Raw genomic sequence first — 23,303 nt, forward strand, 5'->3', positions numbered from 1 at the left:
TTTTTATGTCCTCACATGGACAGGCCTTTTATTTCACTCCAGGGAAGCGAGATTCATAGTTATTGTTCCACTGTTTTGTTTCACCCCTCTTGTGTGTCATCTCTGTCCACAGCTCTCTCCATCTTTCTCTAACTACTCATCTAGCTGCTCGTAACCATGGAAACCAGCTAGCTTGCTCCCCTTCTGTCGCCATCAGTGAACCTCAATCTGGCTGCCTCTGTTTTCTTTCTTTTTTTAATACAATCAGTGGCGGTTCTGTCTTTTCAAAAATACATATTGATGGATGTGGGATGCGTTCGCCACATCCAGGGGGAAACGATGTGTTTAGGGAGCGGTGGGCTCGCCTCGTCGGTGCTTTTAGCTCTGTAGGTGGGTGTATTAATGTGTTTGTGCACTGTGTTGTTGGAACATCAGGAGAAAAATTAAACATTTACCAACATCAACCCGTTCTCTTGATCGGTCTCTGACTGTGGATTACATAGGAGATAAAAACTTTTTTTTCTATTTTAAGACCGACGTAAAGCTACTTTTTGTTCGGCTCTCTCCTCCGTCTTGTGATTTACTTTTTGCGTCAGTTTCCTACATATTTAAACACTTTCTCAGATATGCTGCAACACTAAGGCCCTTCTTTTGCTTGCAAGCGGGCTGCAGGTTACCTCCTGCTAACCTTGAGCTGTAACGAGGTCTGCTCCTGTTGTCATGGGAATTCAGGTGGTGGTAAGAAGAAAGGGGTTTTAATGCTGCACGCTGCCCGAGAGGGCATGGGGGGCACAGGCTGGGCTGACAGATTGTGGCTCTTCATACTGGCACTGCGAGGCGGCTGACAGCTTGTCAAGGATCTTCTGTTGTTAATGGTCTGTGGAAACATCGGAGGGCAGGAAAATGTTGGGTTGCAGAGGAAAAATGTGCTTTGATGCCTTTTGTATTCATTGTCTTGTGCTCTCTCTTTTTATTTTGGTTTCAGAATTTTCAAGTTGAAAAGAAACACTATAAAATAATTGATCAGAATAAGCCTTTTGAAATCTATAACTGAAAGTTCTGTAGCTTTTTATAAAACTGAATGACTCATAAAGAACCAGAGTGAAAGAAAATGTGAATTTTGAGATGACCTCATAGTAAAAATGTCTTGTATTACAGATAGTAGAGCATTAGCCTTATTATTCTCTCGCATCTTGCTGACAATATTATCCTCTTCAGCAGTTCATTAAAGCGCTATGGTAATTTTAGCATATTTCGTGCTTAGGTTTGACTTGTTGATGTTTCGGCTTGTTGCATAATTCATTGCAGTTACAGTTAATTATGCACAGACAAAGCTGACAGGAAGTATTTCTGCTGCTTTATAAACTTTGTGCTTTGAATGTTGTGAAGTTTAATTATTGGTGTTTCATACCAGATTTTAGTGTTTTAACCAGTAAGAAAAGCATTATAGGCCAGTTTATTTCTATCCATTTTATGCATTCAAAGACTAAAGGAATGTGATTAAATTCTGAGGTTGTACAGTGGTCATATGCTTTAATGTGAAACAAACCATTAATGGTTTTATACCTGCAGCTTTTAATGCCATTTATTCACACAGCAGCAGTTTTGGATATCAAAGTGGGGCTGTTTTGTGAAAGCTAACTTTAGAAAATCTGACATCAGGAACCATCTTTATTGTAATTTTGATCATTTTTGAACTAGGAAAATCCAAACTCTGGATGCAACATGAGCTCAACAAGCAAAACAAATCAGGTGACTAAACAGTCACCTGATTTGTTTGTATGAACTACAGCAGTTCATTCAGACTCGGATTGGTTTTAGGTTTAGACTCCGAAAAGCTTATTCAGGTGATGGCGGTCCAATAAATGTAAATCTAATGTTGACATTTTAGTGTATATCATTGTAAATATCACCATATTTTCTAAAGATGTGCTTCAGACACAACCACTTTTTTTATTTTTATTTTTGTATAACATAAAGCTTTCAAGTGTCAGCTTCACTTGACAACTAATTAGGAAATTTAAGTTCTTTTTTATTTAGAAGCTTCTATTTATGTTTTTATTTTGAACATGATTAAAAATACGTTTTATGAACAAGATTTTTGTTTTTACTGTCCCTACAATACTTGATTATCTTTGATCTATCATTAGATCATTAATAATAAAAAAAACAGAACACATTACTATATAATTTTTTAATTTTACTATACATGTTGAAATTATGTTCAATCTTTTACAGTGATAACATTTAAATTAATTTCTTAAAGGAGAGGTACATGAACAACCCCATGTTTTTTTGGGGGGGTGGGCGTTTAGTCTTTGTTTTCTTGTGTGTTTTTAATTTAACCTTTACCTTTTTGTTTGGCACTTTTAGTTGGTGGAGAAGCAGCACCATAAATAATTCCCTTTCCTGCACCCTCATGAGAAACTAATTAAATGGACAATAAAACCTGACCTGTTGAGACTATGTGACTTAAGCCTCATTAATAACTCTTGGTAAATTGAACTGCTGCTGATTCTGCAGTCGTAACCAAGCCCTGTGTGTGTGTGTGTGTGTTGAATGCATGTGTGTGTTCTAGATGGAAGCTCACGAGACAAAAAAAAAAGGAAGAGTGAAGGCAGCTTCCCCTCTCCTGGTGTTCAGCCATGTCTGCCTACTCTATTGTCTGCGCTATCTGTCCATCTATCTTCACATTTTTGAATTTGCAGGCCTACCGCTTGGATCCCTGCCACCTTTTGTGTCTTCGAAGTGCTGCTTTTGTTTGTCTGTAAACCTGAGCCTGACGAGGAGAAGCACCAGCTACCCAGTAGCCAGAAGCTTGCTGGGTTTGCAGGGATTATTGTGTCTGCCAATGATTTTTGTCTGTTTCTTTCTCTGTGTGGGGTTGGTGATGGTGAGATAGAGACACTGGATTTCATTTTCCACATATATACACCACGGGGAGTTGTCCGTTCTCCTTGTTTGCCCAGAGCAGTAGGAACTCATTGCAGAAGCTAGACAGATGAGCTCTGAATTTGTGGCAAACTGATAGAAATATATTTGCAGTAGAGAGCATGAGAGGGTGTGTACATGACGCCACAGGCAGTGCCAGCTGGATTTATGCCTGCAGAAGCATTTGGATTTCTTTTAGTGATCCAATCCTGTGTGGGGGGGGGAACATGTTCAATTTGCATCATTGTCTGACACCTTTTGCTGAACGTGCTCATTTTCTGTCTTTGTTTTACAGTTCTGAATGCGTTTCCCATTAACCATGTCGTTTCTCGTGGCACTTTAACCACTATCTAGTCTGCTAATCTGGAGAACTAATTATGGCTCCTCTTTGTCTCTTTCAGAAATCGAGCAATAGCCGATTATCTACGTTCCAATGGATACGAAGAGGCTTACTCCACTTTCAAGAAGGAAGCGGAATTAGATAATGTGAGTGGATTAAAAATGGACACACACACATCCAACCTGCACCAACACCAATTTATACTAACAGTATGTCTTGATTCCTCATTTATTTCTCATTTTAGTCGACATGTTGTCTAGTGTGACCAGGAGCACCTGCACCCAATTAGCCTGAGTTGTGTGATGGAGGGGAGGGGGCCGAGGTGCAGCAGGATTTTAGTAACCAAACTTGACACAAGCTTTTATTCACCTGAAATTTATGGGTTCTTCTTGCTATCAGACATGCACAGATCTGAATTTTCTGGTTCATTCCAGGTCTCTTGTTTGTGAATCTTTGATTATTTTAGCTCATCCTGATTTTTCTTTAGCACTGCAATATACGAAGATGTAAAAAAACAAAACAAAAAAATTAACCATTTTGCTTTTCTTTCTTGAGCGGATGTTGGTAACTATTATTTAGAGCAGAGAGGAAATTACACCTTATGACAGATCAACTGCTGTAAAACGATTCACATTTCATATTTCTTTCACATTGTCTTCAGCATGTTAATGAATAAATGTGATTAGTATTGCAGAAACAGCTTTTCCTTGCTGTGTATATTCTACAACAAAGACTAAAAGCTTGAAAGGATGAAAAGAAGCACATTTAATATTCTCCATCCAACTTTCTTGTGAGCTGCTGAAAGCCTTGCGCTCTCTCGCTTTCTTGGAGCCTAATTTTTTTTGTGCTTTCTTTGACTTTAGCAAAAATACAACGAGATTAAATTAGCTTGAAAATTCTTGTAGTGATCTGTTTTGTTTTTTTCTTGGATTCTTTCCATATATATAAAAAGTATCAAACATGATTAACATGAGAGTAAGCATGTTCATATTCAAAGATATGAACATTTTATTAGAATTACAATAGCATCTATTATTTTTGCCCTTTGTTCTCATTAAAATTTATAAAGATTGTTACTCAGATGATAGATATTATGTCTTTAGACCAACATAAAGGAGAAATGCAAAGCTCTAACTAAAAGCTATTTTTAGTAGCTGCTGCTCATTGCATGACAATTATTTCTAAAATATTTAGATCCTCTTTCAATCGTCGGCTCACCCTCGTATTTTCAGCCTCATATAGCAGACTTTCACCTTGCCTCCACGTGATGCTCTACTGGTGTGTCTTTATCCGCTTCCCTCCCAGTCATTTTCCATGTGGCAGCTCTTTGGAAGCAGCCTGAATAATAGATGAATGGCACAGAGGGGATCATTGCACCCTGTTGGGTTGTAGCACTGAGCCTCACACACCTTAGCAGAGCCGTGCCAAACAGCCAAGTGGTTTAGTCCCATATTCCTGATTCCTCATCATTAAGCTTTTTACAATATTTTATTTTGGAGGGAAAATTTTATCCACTAAAACGTCCTACACCTTGTGGCTACTTAAGTTGCAGGTTGAGGTCAGGGCTTAGCAATCTCTTTAGCAGAAATAATTAGTGGAAGTCATTCTCCATTTTTTTTGTTTCCTAGATGAAAGAAATATGCACATACCTGCATGCACAGGAAAACACACATATGTTCATCATCAACCGTCTGGCAGACTGCACTGTCTGGCACTTGTGGTTCAGTTTGCATCTTTGTGTGTGTTAACATCCAGACAGATGGCAGATTAGATGATTGAAGACTTGTCCAGACGAAATTTCCTGTTCTTTTATATTGTTTTTCTTTTTCCTCCTTTATTACCCCTCCTTATGTGTCTATCCTTTTTATAGTTTGGGTCCTTCTGAGGAATCCCCATTCTGTCATTAGAAAGTGCTCTACATAGATAGATATAGAGACTCTGGTGCTGCAAGAAGATCTTCTTCTGGATGATGTTGCTTCGTTTAGAGCTGAGGGTGTAGCTGTGAAGTAGGAACACAATGTTAATTTTCCCCCTCACTGACGCTGTAGCTGTCTGTCAATGTGGGTTTTTGATGCTTTGATAGTTTGTAGCGCCCTCAAGGCATGGGTGGACACACACACAGAGGTACTGGATCTGTTGTTTGCTCAACATAATACAATACCTCCTGTTTATTTGTAATATTAGTAAGATGCACGCTAGTATTGCACAAAGGTGAGAAGGGAAGAGATCTACCAATTAGAGAGGTAGATTTCTAATTTGTGATTATGTTAAATGCTGACCAGAACTTTTGTCATCTAAAGGTTTACAATTACCAACATTAAATATATATTTCATTGTTTCTAGCTTAAAAATTAAACTGCTCGTTTCCATTGAGCAGTACAGCACAGGTTGTTGTGGTTTCCATTGTAAAAGCAGTTCATACATCACCTTTCCCTTGTAGAGCCATAGGACAATGGTACAGTTGGGGCGGAGCTATCAGCGTCACACAACAGTTCATTGATTGGGGAGCAGAAAAACGTCACTGCTTGAGACTTGAGACGAGCATGAGACGTACAAGTGCGCCCAGTTTATCGCAGTCGTACGACGTTAGGAGTTTGGGTTTAACCTCTCTGCCCAGTGAGAGTTTAACATGTGGTGGAAACGTTTTCCTGAATACGATGGCCCATAAGATTGCGTACTGAACCACAACGTACCGTACAGTGGAAATGAGACATTAGAGAACCGACCCCCCATCATCAGAAAGCTGCGACTGTATTAAAATCCTTCAAGTTATGGGATATGGCTGTCTGAACAAATAAAACTCCACTAAAAGGAATGACAAACTGTTCCATTTTAATGTGGTATTTAGGCCGAATCATAATATCCAGTTAAAATAAAAAATAAGACTCCTCAACCTGGTATTTGAGATGAAAAAGCTTAAATTTGTTGTTAGTGTTGTTAGATAATTAATGTTTTATTATAAGTCTCTAGAGATTCCCTATAAAGTCTGTTTGTGATCAATCATTAGTTATTTATAGTGGGACCAAAGGTGATGTCACACTGTGTGAGAGAGGTCTTACAAAGCACTACAGCTAAACTGGATTTCTCTGTCAAAACCAGCATGAGAGTACCGAGGTTGAGCTTTATGCGGTCTTTAGCATCGGCATCTAATGATGAGCACTGTTAGCATTACTAACAGTCTGAGTGTATTCCCTGTCTAACAAGTAAATATCTAAAAATACTCTTTCGAGACCATTAGAAGTGACTTCTTCAATTAGATCAAATCAAACTGCATTAAAATGTTCCTTCTCAGTCAAATTGAACTGCCCACAACAGGCCGATCACTGGTCAACGCTGGCCAAGTGTAGAAACACTGGATTTCTCAATCCACCTCAAATGGAGGTATAGTTTAAGATGTATAAAAGTGAACGTCAATGTTAAAGAGTAATTGTTTTGATTTGTTTTCACTTGAACCCTCTCACTTTGTCGCTTTTATAAAAACTGAAACTTTTTTTGGTAATTTGCTCTGCTCATCTTTACCAAATTTCCTCGATGTTTTCAGCTTAGACTCGTCTTTCCTCAAAGGTAAAAACTCTAAATCAAAGTATCTGAAACAGCAGAGCAAACCTATTTGTTTTGAACACAATTTAAAAATTTTGACGGACACATAGCAAAATTAGTCAACAAAGGCCACAGCTACTGACCAGCTCAGGGTATTAGCCTGCAGGTGGAATCAGACTTGTCTGCCAGCGCTGCTACAAGTTAACTTCCACCGCTGCCTCTGTCCCGGCTGTGTGGCAGTAAGCTGCCTAAGCCTTTCTGCAAGAGATTAGCTTGTGTGAGAAGGATTAGGACTAGTCCCTCAGTGTGTGTGTGTGTATATAGTATAAGTGTGTGTGGTGTACAGTAGGTTGGCAGAGTCTGGAAGCCAGCCTCGGTCTGTGTGTGGTGTGTAAATAATTCCTTGTTCTCTTTTGCTATAGCTGCAGACCTCAACATGCCACTCCAGCTGGCCCCCGTTCCTTAGGCCCCAATGATTATGCTGAGCTCATGACTTTGATTGGCTTTCTTTGTGTCTGATATCCTCTTGTTCCTGTACAGAATGAAGAACTGGATAAGAAGTACGCTGGCCTTTTGGAAAAAAAATGGACCTCAGTCATCAGATTACAAAAGAAGGTTTGTGGGGTGTTTTTCTTCCTCAAAGAATGCTTGTGGAGATTACAGTCTTGTGAACAGTTCGTGACATTACAGCTGAACACGGTGCAAAAAAACCAAAACAATCATGAACACAAGTTTAAATAATATGTTAGGTAAAAGCTGAAGCCTGACCTTGATAACCAAACATACTTTCCCTTTTTATAGTTTATTTTAAATGTATTTTCCTGTAATGCTGCGAACTCTGGACAGGTGATGGAGCTTGAATCGAAGCTGAACGAAGCAAAAGAGGAAATCACCCTGGGTGGACCAGTCAGTCAGAAGCGTGACCCCAAAGAGTGGATCCCGCGTCCGCCTGAAAGATACGCGCTGAGCGGCCACCGCAACCCCGTCACCCGTGTCATCTTCCACCCAGTCTTCAGTGTCATGGTGTCGGCCTCTGAGGACGCAACAATAAAGGTCAGTGCCCCTACAAGGAGAGGATTCTGTAAATATCAAAGGGAAAATTCAGAGTTTTAAGTGATTTCTTAAAAGGTAATGACTGGGAATGTCCAGAAAAGAACCTTTTGTCCACTAATTTTTATTTGTCGTCTGATGCTACATTGGTTCATAAAATCGAAGCTAGAGTTTGTTTTTTTAAGCATGTATGGGGCATGAAAGTATAATAAAGTACCACAGTATGTTTCCCCAGTATTTTCCTTTGTGATTGGTGGCTGGATGTCACTTATCAGAGTCTCCATATGAAGTTGATAATGTTGCAACCTTTCCTATCTGGCTTTCTACAAGATTTTGGGAATTTTATATCATTTTCTTCTCCATGAAGAGCATGATCTTCACAACGGTAGCATAGTGCTTTTAGTCCGTTTCCGTGGCAAAGTTCTCATCCACAACATTTACCAGGTCACATGACACAGACAATTAGCGAAGCAGCCGGTGTTTCTGTTGGTGTCACTGGAAAAATAAAAAATGCTGATTGGTAGGAAAAGGCAAGAACACTGGCATGGTAATCATTTCAAAGTGCCTTGATTGGGACTCGGCAAACTTTTACTAATAAATTTCTTGGCTGCATGAAAACTCTGCGCAACTTAAGTTTGAAGAAACAAAGAATAGTTTTCCTGCTACGATGAGATCAGAAATGTACAAAGACAAAAGAAAACTTCTGCTATGTTGAAACAGCTGCAGCCTTAAAAATGTCAATGCGGGGAGTAGGGATCTTCACAGTTGCATTAAATGGTTATTTTCATTAGCTTCGGTAATTTGCGTTGAAGCCTGCTTGGTTGCAGTTCATAACAATGATCTTTCCATTTGAAGTGAACACTGTGAAATGCAATGCGTTAAGGGTTTTGGCCTGATGGAAGAGAACCTCCTGACATATTTTGCTCTTGAAGCAGATATTTACTCTGGCTTGATATGCTCAACACATTCCACATGGCAGCACAAGCCAAACACAGTGTTATAACAATGGTCATTGTTGGAGAAGGCTACCTACTGTGGTTTTTGTTGTACATTTTTAGAAGTGGCAAATTGTGGGATTTTATATTTTTTCCTGTTTTTACGTAAATAATTTTCATATGAACATTGTTTTCCACCAAGTTCATTTCAGCAACATCCTACAGCATGACTATAATATAGTTTTCAGATGTTAAATATGTTATGAATGGGTGAAATTAAATTTTTTTTTACATCTTAATTTATATCTAATTACAGCAAATATATTTTCTTCTGGCAGTATTTATATTAGATTGAGTTAATGTTCTGTAAATGGTTGCATCCCATTTTTGCAAAAGGAATAATTCCAAGCCTTCCTCTCCCATCTTGTATAGATGGCACAGCTGCTGCTCTGTATGGATGATATTTAGATATGCTAATGTATTTTAGTTTAGGACGTTTGCAGGAGAGGACACTTTTAAATGTATACTATGGTTTCAGAAGCATTCTTAACTCTTGCCTCTATTTTCATTTTGTCTAATTTCTTTTCCACAGAAGCTCAGTTCAGTTCAGTTAAATGTAGCTGGTCGTTCCTCCTGTTATTTCACCTCCACTGCATTCCCTTCAGCCTTTTCTCCCCGTCTGCATGCACCCTGCATCAAAGATCTCTCTCTAGACGTCTGTAGAATCCATATATAACTCCGTCAACCTGCCTCTGGGCAACCTTTTCTGTAGCATCCCTCCACTGCCTCACTGCACAATCCCAATACTCTGCTGAGCTGTTTCTTATGCATCTATTATTCATGAGACAATAATAGACACTTGTACGTTTCCTACTAGCCTACACCCACACAGCAGGGATCTTTTCCTCAGCGTTTTGGCACGGTGATCCCCCTCTACACCCTGCCTCTCAGCATGCTGGCTAATTTATCTTCCACTTAAACCATTAACCGTCCCACCATGAGTACCCACCTTCAGCTATCCGTCCCCTAGGAGCAGTCAGGCTCTGACTCTAAATTACGAATTCAGCCCTGCTTCTCTACTCGTCTTTCCTTGCTTACCTTTTCTCCCCGTTGTTAGACCTGACTGTGTCCTACTTTCCACCTTAAGAGCTCTATTACATTTTCAGACACACAGACTTGTTCTCTTAGAAACAGACTGAAAAACTCATGTTGGCTTTCCCTGAGCCAGAATAGAGAGATTAAAGGAATAGTACTGCTTAATTAGTTAACTCTACAGGTAACAAACTGACCTGCAAACATAAAAGCATGCAACACATTATTTCCTGTTGAAACAATGTATTTAAATTTACCTTTTATTAACTTGGAAATCCCTTGAATTTACCAAGATGGCACAACACTATAAATACACAGTTAAAAAGCTAATGTTTGTTTTGTTGTGTCTTGCAGTTGTGTCCAGAAGTATTCATAGTTTGTCACATTACAACCTGCAGCCTAAATGTTTTTCCTAAACGTGATGTGGAAAGAAAATGAAATGCGCTTTTCAAATATAGAAATAAAAACCTGAAGTATTGTGTATTTGTTCAACATCTTTTTCTGTGACTGACACCAATGTGTGTCATTTCTCCTCTGTAAAAACCTGAAGACCAGACAGATCAGGAAATTCATGATCAATTTAAGACAGGGTTGGATTATAAAACGATATTATTAGAGTGATGTTAAATCCATACTGGCCCAGACCTACCTAGACAGAGAAGCAGCCAAGATGCCAATGGTAACTGGAGTAGCTCACTAATATTTTTCCAATCAGTGGATTATCCAGCTTGAGTTCTATACTTTTTCCTTCACTAATTAAAAATTTGATTAAGTGCATAAAATTTTGTTACGTATTAAAATCTAAGTAATTAGTTAAAATTACTGTGCTGAAGTCCCGGTTCTTAAAATCATGTACATCCAACATAGATCCAGTGTATTATAAGCCTGGCGGGTCACCAGACATTACTTGTGCCCCCACCAGGCTAAACATTGCTTATTTATTTATTTATTTATTTATTTATTTAATGTTTGCATTTATTAAGACTTTATAATTGGTGTTCAGGTGCTAATCTTCCAGTCTTTCAATAAATTATATGATTATCAAGTGATATTTTCAAATTTTCTGTCAACTTTAAACAATTTTTAACTCAAAAAAACGACAGGCTGCTGGATAAATGACTCCCATCGCGCCCAACCACCGGGCGTGGCAAGTTTTCTGGGGGAAACCTGCAACTATTTCAGGGGCGCCGCCAGGAATCTTGATCCCCATGACAAAAAAATTTATTACCCCCTCCCCCTGCTGTTACAATTTCTTGAGTCTATCTGACCCATAAAAAGCAGCACCATTTTAAAGGCTTGCAACTGCCTTGCTTTCTTCCCATGACAGTTTGTGATGAGACAGGTAATCTGTGAAAAGGTAAATCTCCTCTGCCTCCTCCCTAATCTACTACTGATGGCTACAGATTGTGATTGACAGCGCTAAAACCCACCTACTGCCTCTGATTGGTTGTTTCTAGAGAGCACTGGGAGAAGGCAAAGGAAATAAATTTTTCTCAGATAATCTCTCAATATATTGACAGTTTTAACAAATATGTAATTTTTTTAAAATATAAAAGTTACATGCTGTAGCTTTAATTTCACTTAACAAGGGATGGGTCAGGAGGGATGTGGCAACAGATATCTAATTTAAATGGAAGATAAGGCAGAACTATCTGGACTGACAAGATAGTCCTTAGTGGTTGTTTTTATTAATTTTATAAAAATTGTTTTAATTTCTGTCACTAATAAATATATTGTTTTGTTGGACAATTGTAAAATGACCAGTGAGACAGGAAAAATCTACATAGACTCCCTGGAATGATGCTAGCTAGCTTGTCACTGAACAGAGTGTAGCTCACCGTTTTCACTGGGACAGGGAGGAGGGATTCTGATATGGGAGTTAGAGCTGCTCCTGACTGATCTGTCTATTAAGTCTGGTAAAAGGTTTAGTTAATATGTTGGTAGATTTTTTTTTCTTATTTAAATGCTAGTGAAATGGAGGCAAACAGTCTGTAGCTAAGCTAACAGCTATAGACTGTAGCTACCACGCTAAATGGTTGATAATCTCACATAGTCAACCCCCCTCTCTGTAAAAGTACAGAAAAACTGGGCTATAAATTGACAGTTGTCATTTTTCTATCTCTCCTCTTGAAAACCTGACTTTATTATTTTTCTTGGTTGCATAGTTTCGCCAAGCAGAAACCATTTCATTTAGATCCAGAGGGGTCTTCAGTGCAAATATGGATGTGTGCTTTTTGGTCTGGTAGTGGTAACATTTATATTTTTACTGATAAAAACAATTAAAAAAAACACAATATAATTTATTTTGTAATTGACAGGGCCCCAATTTTTGTTCTATTTTTATGAAGAAAAAAATAGTTTGGGGAGGGCCCCCTCTCAGTCAGGGGCCCTTGGAATTGTCCTAACTTTTCCCCCCTTTACGGCGCCGCTGAGATCTGTGAAGAGGCATTGTGTGATTTAAGCGACACATAATCTAACTTAGTTTGTATTCCCTAAAAAGCAAATTGAATTTATTTTTAAATTGTAAACATGAAAGCTATTTCCACTCTAATAATGCACATTTTTAAGAAAGCGTAAAAGTACAGCTTTACAGGTAGAGCTTTTATAGCTCGGAAGCTACTGATAAATAATGCAATGTGCTGTACAAATACATTTTCCCCCTCTACACTTTGCACCTCCTGGCCATCTGTAGCTTCCTTCAGAGCGAGCACTACGAGGGAAGGGGGGGCATCTCCTGTCACCGTCTGCCCAAAATCCCCTCACCCCAAGAGAGAGACCAGAGGAAGGTTTATCCTGTGACAAACCGTCTGTCTGCTCAAAAGCCACAGACTGAACAGCTCTCTCAGGCTAAAGAATCAGACTCTCCACTGTTCACACCATATTCTGTCTGCAGTCCAGTTGGCGGTGCCAGACTTAGCACAACGAACGGTCTGCTGGCTTTTATCAGGCACTTCTTCAATAATAACAAGCTGATTTGTTTTACATTAATTTATCCAAAAAAACATATTAAATTGTACAGTAGTTGATTAGTTTCATATTATATAAATTTGAACTCCTCTGTACTAGTGAACAAAGCTCAGAAAATGATGACATTAATGGTTGAAAATATTTCTGTGACACAAATTGTGGCTGTCTAATTTGTGTGTTGATTTTTTATATTTTATTTAATTTTCCTTAGGAATTGAAAAAGCATTTATAAATTGAATTAATTATAACCAATGCATACTGTGTGTGCAGGTGTGGGACTATGAGACAGGAGACTTTGAACGCACACTGAAAGGCCACACAGATTCTGTTCAGGACATCTCATTCGACCAGACTGGCAAGCTGCTGGCGTCCTGCTCTGCAGACATGACTATCAAACTGTGGGACTTCCAAGGCTTCGAGTGCATCAGGACCATGCACGGTGAGAGGACGAAGCAGCCATTTCCACTCTCTATGCACACAGTGTTGTTGTTTCCAGGTTACTGCTGACTAAATGTCGTTTGACTTGGACATCGTATTCAGGTGGCACAGAGGCTGTTTGTTGTCACTTCAAACCAAGCTGACGGTCACAACAGACGCTACACAAGGGTGACTTCACTGCGTTTACAGGCATGATCAGATTGTGGGATTTCCATCCTGATTTGTAAATATTCCTTTATTTAATCAGGTAAACCCCATTGAGATCTAGATCTCATTTTCAAGAGGGACCTGAAACAAACTTCACTCCCCGTCAGGGAATCGAACCCCGGTCTCCTGCGTGACAGGCGGGGATACTCACCACTATACTACTTTCACTGAAAACGAGGAGATTACTAACATTGATCATGTGTGGTTTCTCTTCAAGGCTCCAGTTCGCCTTATTCAGATTATGAAACAATACATCTCTTGGTGTATTTATGCCGATGACACACAGTTTCATATTTGTGAGCAGTTCAGTATAGTCAGTGTGTCCATAATGTCAGCAAAGAGACGGGTCAGAATTTCTACCCTACATCTATCATCTATTGTCCTCAACTTATCGGAGAGTGGGTTGCTGGGGCAACGGTTCTCCCCAGCGACATTCACCCAGGTGTTTCCAGGAAAGATGGGTAAATAATCCCTCCAGTTCTGGGTCTTCCATTGGGTCTCCTACCAGTGGTTTGGACCCAGAAAACCTTTAAAGGAAAATTTCCGCCAGCTTCCATTTTATTGGCCTTATTAAACAAAAATGTAACTATGTCCAGAAATTGCAACGTTTTCACCTGTTCACCCCCTCACCTATGGAGGCGCTGCACCAAGAACCGCTGAAGTCATCGACGGCAAAACCTCTGAAGAAGATGCAGAGCACAACTTCCTTCATCACGAAATGTCAACAAAAAAGGAGTGCTGTCAGATTTTGGTGGTCATAGGATTTTACTTGTGTCTTTTGTGAAAGACGAGTCATTTCTTCAGATAGAGAAATGACTGTTGTATTTACCCTGAATGACCTGCGCTGTAGTCCACTTCCTGTTAGTGGAGCGGTCTTTGTTGCGGTTTGAATGCAAATGTGACCAAGCGGACCAGAGTTCACTTTAACTGAGCCGATTTAACCGGGTTTTGGAAAGTTAGCTTTTTTTGATCTGCATCAGATTCCGATTGTGCAATAACAGCTCCTCAAATGAACCGGACTTTCTAGGCAAGCGCACAAGAGTTTGATTAAAAGGCCTGGTGTTAATGCACCCTTGTTTAAAGGGTTCCTTGCTTGTTTCACCTTTTTAACAGCCTAATGGCTGAAATGAATAATGGCAGAGTAGTTTACATGGTCCTACTCAAATACAATGCATGCTAAGTTGCTTCTAACCCTTACTAAAGGTGCCCATTAATAACTGCCTGTGAATCAGAGGTGTGAATATGGATGAAGGTAATGAACCCACTTGCTGTTCCAGCAGAAACCATTGTAACGTTTCTTGATGTTGTCCTGTAGTTTGTTGAAGTGAGCAGCAGATTTGTGTTGCTGTAAATGAGGGTGTGAGCTAGAGGCTCACTTCTGCAGATATCGACTGGATTTCAGCCTGATTTCTCTACAGATCTATCATCCAGAGTCTGCTGAATGGTTTCATTCCTTAATGTACTGTCAACCTTTTTTTTTCTTTTTTTTTTCACCAATTCATCCGTTTAATAAAACAAAACCAACAAGGCCAACTGGTGAAGTGGATTACTGCTATTTGGACAGCAGTGTAATTATCATCTTCAGCAGCACAGCACACTTTATATCTGCCCCTTCATATCACAGTCTCACGGCACGTGTGAACACTCACACACACTCACACACACACACGCTTGAGCTGGCCTTTTAGGACATACTTACAGTCTTCCTCATCAGTTTAGCAGCTTAAATACGGCCCAGCGTCTAGTTAATTAGGCATCTCTTATTCTCTCTGGGAAAAAAAAATGTCTGCCTGGTTAGTCATTTAATTGCCTAATTACGACCATACCAATTGGCTTTGCAGTGTTTGGTGCTGAAGATGTGTGAAGAAAATTAACACATTATTTAGAAATACTGCTTAGCAAAGCTCTAAGTAGACTTGTTATTGTTTTAAATGTTCCTGTTTCTTGCTGATAGTTGATTTTATTGTTTGTTTTTGTTTTTTAGGACATGACCACAATGTTTCATCTGTAGCCATCATGCCCAATGGAGATCACATTGTTTCTGCCTCCAGGGACAAAACCATTAAAATGTGGGAAGTGGCAACTGGGTATGAAAAAAAACAAAACATCCACATATCATTCTTAAGAGCAAAAGAATCACATCATTTTGTGTTTTTATGCTTTACACCCACTTTGATGATCTAACATCAATAATTTTCTCCCCGATAGATACTGTGTGAAGACCTTTACGGGCCACAGGGAGTGGGTTCGTATGGTGCGGCCCAACCAGGACGGCACGCTGATCGCCAGCTGCTCCAACGATCAGACGGTCCGTGTTTGGGTCGTGGCCACCAAAGAATGCAAGGCGGAGCTGCGGGAGCACGAACACGTGGTGGAGTGCATCTCCTGGGCTCCAGAGAGCGCACACCCCACCATCCTAGACGCCACAGGCTCTGAGGTGAGGAGCTGGTTTAGGGCTGAAACAATTAATCGATTACTGAAATAATTGTCAACTAATTTAGTAATTGTAACTCAAGAAAAGCCAGTTGCAGAAAGGTCAACATTTTCAGACTAGTAATTGAGCCAAAACCGTACAAAAATATATACATTTTGCTTTTAAGATATAGATGATAAAAACCTGTCTGTAAATATGTTCTACCCAGAACTCCTCAAATGGGATCGTTTCAGTTTCAACTGATTTAAAAAAAGCTCTCATTAAGCACCTTTTGCTGCCCGATTAATCAGTTCATCCAAAGATTTATGAACAGATCAGCCTTACACCGTATGTTGTCAGGTCAAAGGTTAGGGTTGGGCTGAGCTGAGCTTTTCACATGCTGATGTTTGAAGTAACCTGGAGTGGCAGATGCTTCTTTGCTTCAGATGATCAAGCGTTCTCTAAAGGAATGCTAAGTTATTGCTATGTAGGCAATAAAATGTCCTTTTCTTATTTAAAACAGAAATTGAATTATTTCTTTGTATTTCTAATGTGTAAAATGAGCTTTAATGAAAAATTGGCACAAATTTTTTAACAGTTTGATTAGATTAAAAATTGGTTGCAGCCATTAGCTGGTTGTTGGTCATCTGTTTTGAATAAACTGGTGCAGCCTGTCCTTTATTAGTTTTGCGGCTCACGTTGCATTTAACGTCGTCTGTTTGGCAGCGGCTTGTCAGGTGGTGGGAGAGAAGACAAAGCAGCCAGTATGAGATTAGAGTGGTGAATCGGTGCTGCTAGAAACACGTTTGCAAAACACTCTACCAATCATCTCGGTGGTTAATTGGCAGAGATATCAGACAATCTTTATCCAGCCTTGTGCTCCAATCACCTCCTGAAACCGATTGAGTTAAGGCAGATCTAAGAGGTAAACTCATGGTTGAGTCCCGAGACGCAGTGACGTTTTCACACCGTGTTGCATTATCACCTTCAGACCTTCTGCGTTCTTCCTCTGCGATCAGTGACACGTCGGTAGAGCTTATAACGTCACCGCTGCTGAGACTGATTTCCACGTGAAGCCAGCAGCTGGGAATGAAGGCGGTGTTGGGATGAACTGAGAGAAGAACCTCATGGCCTACGGTCAGATCAGGCTCCCCATCATGCCTTGTGATCTGCAGTGTGTCCAATCATAACCTTGACGGATTAAAATAGTGTTTTACTTGCAGCGGTTGTTCCAGACCAAAATGTGCTCTCTTGCTTGGAAGATGTTCGTTTTTTTCTTTGTATTACCTCAGATTCAGTGTAGTGATAAAGTTGAATTGGCACACTCTTAGATTTAGTCTGTTACAAATTAATTATGTAAATAAGCTTATTTGTCTACTCTTTCTGTTGAGCTGCATAGAAGTTTTTAAACTCTTAAGTTGTGCCTCTGCCACTTTTTCATATGAAAAGCAGAAATTGTTGGACTTTGTTCTGCGCAACTTCTCTAAGACTCGGTCTGAGTGGATGTGTGTTCTAATCTTTCACCTTCTGAAAGTTGTCCCAGAGCATCATGCAACCACCACCATGTTTACCGTGTAGGTCAGGGGTGTCAAACTCCAGTCCTCAAGGGCCGCTGTCCTGCACTTTTTTAGATGTGCCACAGGTACAAAACACTGGCATGAAATGGCTTACTTACCTCCTCCTTGTGTATATAAGTTCTCCAGAGCCTTAATGACCTAATTATTCTATTCAGGTGTGGTGCAGCAAAGGCACATCTAAAAGTTGCAGGGCAGCGGCCCTCCAAGACTGTTTGACACCTGTGGTGTAGGTGGTGTGTTCAGGGCGATCTTCTTTTATTTATTTATTTTTGTCTTTTTTTATTTCCCATTTCTCCCCTTCTCTGTTTTGGGTGCTATACAAGAAGATTAGTTTTGGCCTTAAAAAAACCATACTGCACTTTTCCACATGTTTCCTCTGTTCCTTACAGAGTTTGGTGTAAATTAAACTACTTATAGCATCTTTCAACAATGTCTCCCTTTTTGCCACTATTTCATGACGTCCAGATTTGGTGTAAACGTGCGGTTTGTCAGATGTAGTGCTTCATGATTTTTGTATGTGTAAATGTCAGCAGCTGTTGTTGAGTTTAAATCCTGAAATTTTTAATTTAAAGTTAGTGTATAATCTTGTTTGAAGGTAAAACTTTTCTTTATGTGGAGAAACTTTAGGTGGAGAACAATGAACTACTCATGTGACTGACTTTTTTTGTTGTTGTTGTAATTTTGTGTTTATGTAGACCAAGAAGAGTGGAAAGCCTGGGCCTTTTCTGCTGTCTGGTTCCAGAGACAAAACTATAAAGATGTGGGACGTGAGCACTGGGATGTGCCTGATGACACTGGTAAGGGTCGCCTTATTTTAACAAGAAATGATGCATATAAAAAAAAAAAACATGGAGGAAGAATGCTTTTCTTCATGAACAGGATGAATTTAGGTGGAGCTACATCAGCCTTTGTCTGTCTCTCAGGTTGGACATGATAACTGGGTGCGTGGCATCCTCTTCCACCCTGGAGGAAAGTTTATAGTGAGCTGTGCGGATGACAAGACCTTAAGGATCTGGGACTACAAGAACAAGCGCTGCATGAAAACCCTGAGTGCCCATGAACACTTTGTTACCTCTCTGGGTAAGCTGCACTTTGACCTCTTAAAGACGTGGCCTTTTATGTGCTACTTTTGTGCAGTTGTTCCAGTTTCACTAATAGCAAGTTGTTCTTTTCCCCCAAATCTTGGTTGACCCAAAAGATATCAAAAATATTTGGCTCTGCATTTACTTTGCTTCGTAGAGCCCTGTCTAGAAAATATTTTATTTTTTGTCTCTTGTAAGAGAGTAAAAAGTGTACTTATTACAGCTAGCTGACCAGCAGTGCTCAGCAACAAGTGGGGGAGGAGCTGCACCATGTTACTCTATGCCAGCGTTTCTCAATTCCAGTCCTCAGGCCCCCCTGCCCTGCCTGTTTTAGGTGTTTCCCTTCTGTTACAAACCTGGATTGAATCTATGGGTGATTAACAGGCTTTTGCAGCACTTGATGGTCATGCAATCATTTGAATTAGCTGTTCAGGAATAGAGGCACATCTAAAACATGCAGAGCAGGACTGAGGACTGGAATTGAGAAGCACTGCTCTATGCTAATAAGTGGGATATAGAATTTTTTTTCTCAAAACATCTTTGTAATCATCAATCTATTGAGGTCCAGTTAGCGTTTTCAATCATGTTGTTGTTCCTTTTATCTTGAAGAGGAATATTCTCATATATCCTGTTTACATGCGCTTTATTTTGAAAGTCCTTCTTGTTTGTTTTCCAGATTTCCACAAGGCTGCGCCCTTCGTGGTCACTGGCAGCGTAGATCAAACAGTAAAAGTTTGGGAGTGTCGCTGATTTGGACCTGGGAGGACTGGACCGCCAACCTCATTACCCTTGATGCTCCTCTGAATCCCCTCCCCCTCTGTCCCCCTCAATTCCCTGCCTTTTACTCCCCTCGACCCCCTCCACCACACCTCGTCCCTCCCGCACATCTTCGCCTTTTCCCGGCTGCACTCACCACCGCGGTTATCCACCCTTAGCGCTCTCTGGTCCGATAACTTCTTGTCCTGTGTAAATTATTCCTGGATGTAGATCGAGCTATTAAATGTTACACAAAAAAAAAGTATTCTTGCATGGTAATCCAAAATTGTATACTGTAAATTTGCATACATAACGTTGTCTAGAAGTACCATAGGTTTAACACGACGGGGCTGAGCGTCTGTTCCTGCAGCCTTACCGACCAACCGAAGGCAGATGGTGTAAAAACAAAAAAGAAGAAAAAAAAACTAAACAAAAATAAAAAAAACGTAGGGCACTAAAAACTGATAATTTAAGAAATAACATTGTCTTTATGTGTAAGATTTGTTTTGTCTATTTTTTTATTTAGTTTTTTTTTCCGTTGTTTCCTCTCCTTCACTGTTGTAGTCTGTCGGTGCCTAGTTTGGTTTGAGAAATGAGGCAGGAGGAGCAAATTATGATGCAAAGAGATGTCCGGTGGGGCGTTGTTATTGACCTAATCTGTAGCTTTATAACATCACTTCTCGAGTGTGCGTACCATTTCTCTACATGTGGAGCTAGGTAATGTTTTAACAGCTGTGTATATGTCTATATACACATTTAAATGTATACGAATGTTTCATACTGTCGTCCTTGGACCTGGGGGGCTTGAACAGCTTTGTACTCTTCTCTTAGGGGGACCACATAAACCGCTGCTGGGCTTTAGATAAATTACCTCTTTTCAATATAAATGGCTTTTTTTTTTAAGTCGCAGTGCAAAGTTTTGTGCCGCGCCTGAGCAGAGTCCAAGAATCACACCTTGAAGATCTGGGTGGGCTCGCTTTTTGTAGCTTGTTTTGAGCTGAGTTTTATTATCTCTCTCTTTTTTTTTTTTATCACTCAGCTAAAGCAGAGTTGAAAAGCTTGCAAAGGTGCTGTCCTATGGTGCCACTAGAGGAAGTAAACCCAAAACGTTTAAATATTCAGGAAGAGAAACGAAGGCATGATAATTAAAGCGAAGCCCAGCTCCCCGGTTGGATGAAATGTGCAAAGATCTTTAATTTTTGAATAAATTCTTAAGTTTAAGAATGATTTTGAGAAAAAAAAGGAATACGAAATATAAATTTGTACATATAAGATTGGCTCGCGATGTGAAAGCCCCTTAGACCACAGCTCATTCACACAAATGAGCTGAGTGGCTTTTCTTAAACATTCAGACTGAAAATGAAGCCATTCCACTCTTTCAAACCTTTTCTCGCTCCAACTTTGTCCTTCAAGGTGTTCATTAATTCTGCTCATCCCCCCCCCCCCCGTTTTTCACTGAAGATGCTGTTAAAAGTTTAATGATGTTGAGACGAGTATAAGCCTCTAGTTTCTGACGAGCCTCTCCATTCCAGCGCCGTTCCTAATTGCTAATTAAGGAGCTGCACCGCTTGACTTGTTGCTACTTTTTTGGCGAGTTTCCCTCCTCGTCTGTGTGCTGGACGTGGTAATCCGCTGCTTTCGCTGAAGTGGCCGCCGTGAGCCTTTCGTGACCGGTCGATGTAGCGCAGCTGCATGCGAGACCTGCATCCGGACGCAGAGCTGTCGGAAAACCCAAATACCCTTCGTATTGAACCGATTTGATCGATTGAATTAACTGTAGTGTGGGAGCTTGATGAATTGTGCTGATTTGCCTCTTTATTTTTTATTTTTTGACCTGGAAAATAAAAAAGGAGTAGGCACAGATCCTTTTTGCTCCTTCCTAAAATGATTGGTCTCTGACTGGCGTGGTGCGTTCAGACAGCTCTGTGGTTTGGTTGTAGAAAGGTTGAGATGTCGTGTGTGATTCTGGGGTTTTTTTTGTTGTTTTTTTCTGTATATGCAGCCGGATTGTGGCAGACTAAGTATGCCCCCAAAGGAGAAATGATCTCTTTCAGGGAATTTTACTCTCGATACTCCCTTTGATTTGCTTTTTTTTCCTCTCCTCTAAGCTGTTTTCTCTGAACAAAATATGGTAAAGAGGGAAGCAGTTGGGTTTTGTAGTTCAATTCGGCACGATGTGTTAAATGTGCAAGCTGAAGCCAAAAATTAAGACGTTTGTCCGTACAATCTGGTTCATCTCTGGGGAAAAAATATAAATAAATAAAAAGAACCTCGTTTTTGTTCCGGCCTTTTGGATATAGGAGTTCTCCTCCAGATCACGCTATGACATGCCAGACCTTCACATAAAAGCTGAAAAATGCTTTTCTCTTCCTTGGTTTTATTCAAGGAAGTTGGTTATCCAGAGGTCGGGCTGATGTGTGCTCTCTTTTATTTTCTAATAAGAAGTCAGTAAGAAAACAATCCCCTCTAAAACAGCTGCTGCTGATGTTTTATGCAAGTGTTTGAGGAAAATCCAGTTTTGCCATTCGCAGGTCCTAAGCAATCTCTGTGCTGCCGTGGCTCTGTGCGAAGCGACCGACAGGCGACCTTTTGAAAGCCTGCAGGTCGTCCGCCAGCCACAGGTCTCTGTGTCCTCTGAGCTGCCTGTCGAACCACATCGGAGGGCTTCAGACTGCACAATAAGCTCCTTACAGGAGAGCTCATGATGTTTTTGCCACTATGGTCTCACTCTTCACACAGCAAACTGTTAACAATACCTGGATGTCATTATTGTTTGCGATATAATAAAAGGAAAAAAAAAAAATCTGCATTTGTGTGTTCTGCTTTTTTATTTTTTACGTTGTAACATCTTGACTTTTGAGAAGATGTTCAGGATAGAGATGAGATTGTTGGAGTAGATTAAAGAGCTGCGGATGTGGAGTCTCCAAATCTGTATTATGATCAGTTATTGACCAAATATCTGAAATTGATGCCCATCCAGGCTGAAATAGTGGCTTAGCACTTCTCCATTGAAGCCACTAAAAGTGATTTTTTTTTTTTTTTTTTTCCTTTACTGAACAAACGCGTTCATTATGGTTTTTAAAGACCATTTTTATTGTTGATCTTCAGTACAGATTTAATAGCAAGAAAAGGTTTTAAGATTAAACTACTGTGAAGCACAATGGTGGAAGCATCATGATATGGGACTTCCTGCAGTCTTTCATGGAAATGTAAAAATTTGCAGAATCAGTTACTTTGTCCTATGCAAATCACAATGAGAGCTGCATTTTGTCCAAGAAGAGGCTTAAGATGCTGCTCAAAGTTCCTAATTTCTTCCTGCAGGGAGGAAACTTTGAAGTCCTTTTAATACTGTGGGAAGAAATAAATGCTAACATGTTTAAAGAATAGCTTTGCATCTAATTTTGAGTCATCTAAGAATTAAACCACATTTGATTTAAGATTATAAGTCATAGACTGAGTGTGACATGCATTTTGTGTTGGAGAAAAAAAAAGTTTTATTTTCTCCTCTACAAGTAAAGGAGTGCCTTTAAAGTTTTTGGGATATTTATGTCACATTTAGACAATTTAAAATTTTGCTGGTTTGGTTCACAAAAGATTAGCTCTTTTGTGAGCATTAATCTTTTTAAGTAATGTTGCACAGTCTAAATGTGATTTAAGTGGCTTAAATTCTGCACTTTCTAGCTTATTCATTAAAAATGTCAGTATTGGGTTGGACTACTGCCCTTTATTTTGGGGTTTGGATGACACATTCATTCCTGTCTGCTGTAGAGTCAAAGTATACAATTTTAAAGGTTTTTCATACTCACGGACTACATTAATAGAAAATCCTTTTTGAATTTTTTTTTTTGAAAAAGTATTTCTGATACTGATCATTTCCCGTTCCCTCTCAAAATTAGACACTAATCGCCTTTCATATAAAATATCAGCAGCGCTCAACGAGTAAAGCTAGTAACGTGAAAATCTAAAGGATTAAAATAAAGGAGGAAGAATGCGAGG

General features: G+C 39.7%; 1 protein-coding gene across 1 annotated transcript in view; it reads left to right on the forward strand.

The window, feature by feature from the left end:
• LOC102225619 (lissencephaly-1 homolog) overlaps window positions 1-22,114 on the forward strand; it is a 37,432-nt gene extending 15,318 nt beyond the window's left edge. The window contains exons 3-11 of the mRNA XM_005801044.3: window positions 3,312-3,396; window positions 7,331-7,405; window positions 7,637-7,843; window positions 13,105-13,273; window positions 15,464-15,566; window positions 15,688-15,916; window positions 18,165-18,266; window positions 18,393-18,549; window positions 19,228-22,114. Coding sequence (XP_005801101.1) covers window positions 3,312-3,396; window positions 7,331-7,405; window positions 7,637-7,843; window positions 13,105-13,273; window positions 15,464-15,566; window positions 15,688-15,916; window positions 18,165-18,266; window positions 18,393-18,549; window positions 19,228-19,301 — 1,201 coding nt within the window. The 3' untranslated portion in view covers window positions 19,302-22,114. The remainder of the gene's footprint in view (window positions 1-3,311; window positions 3,397-7,330; window positions 7,406-7,636; window positions 7,844-13,104; window positions 13,274-15,463; window positions 15,567-15,687; window positions 15,917-18,164; window positions 18,267-18,392; window positions 18,550-19,227) is intronic.
• The last annotated feature ends 1,189 nt before the right edge of the window (window positions 22,115-23,303 follow it).

Source organism: Xiphophorus maculatus, chromosome 18, assembly GCF_002775205.1.
Source record: "Xiphophorus maculatus strain JP 163 A chromosome 18, X_maculatus-5.0-male, whole genome shotgun sequence".
Classification (NCBI taxonomy): domain Eukaryota; kingdom Metazoa; phylum Chordata; class Actinopteri; order Cyprinodontiformes; family Poeciliidae; genus Xiphophorus; species Xiphophorus maculatus.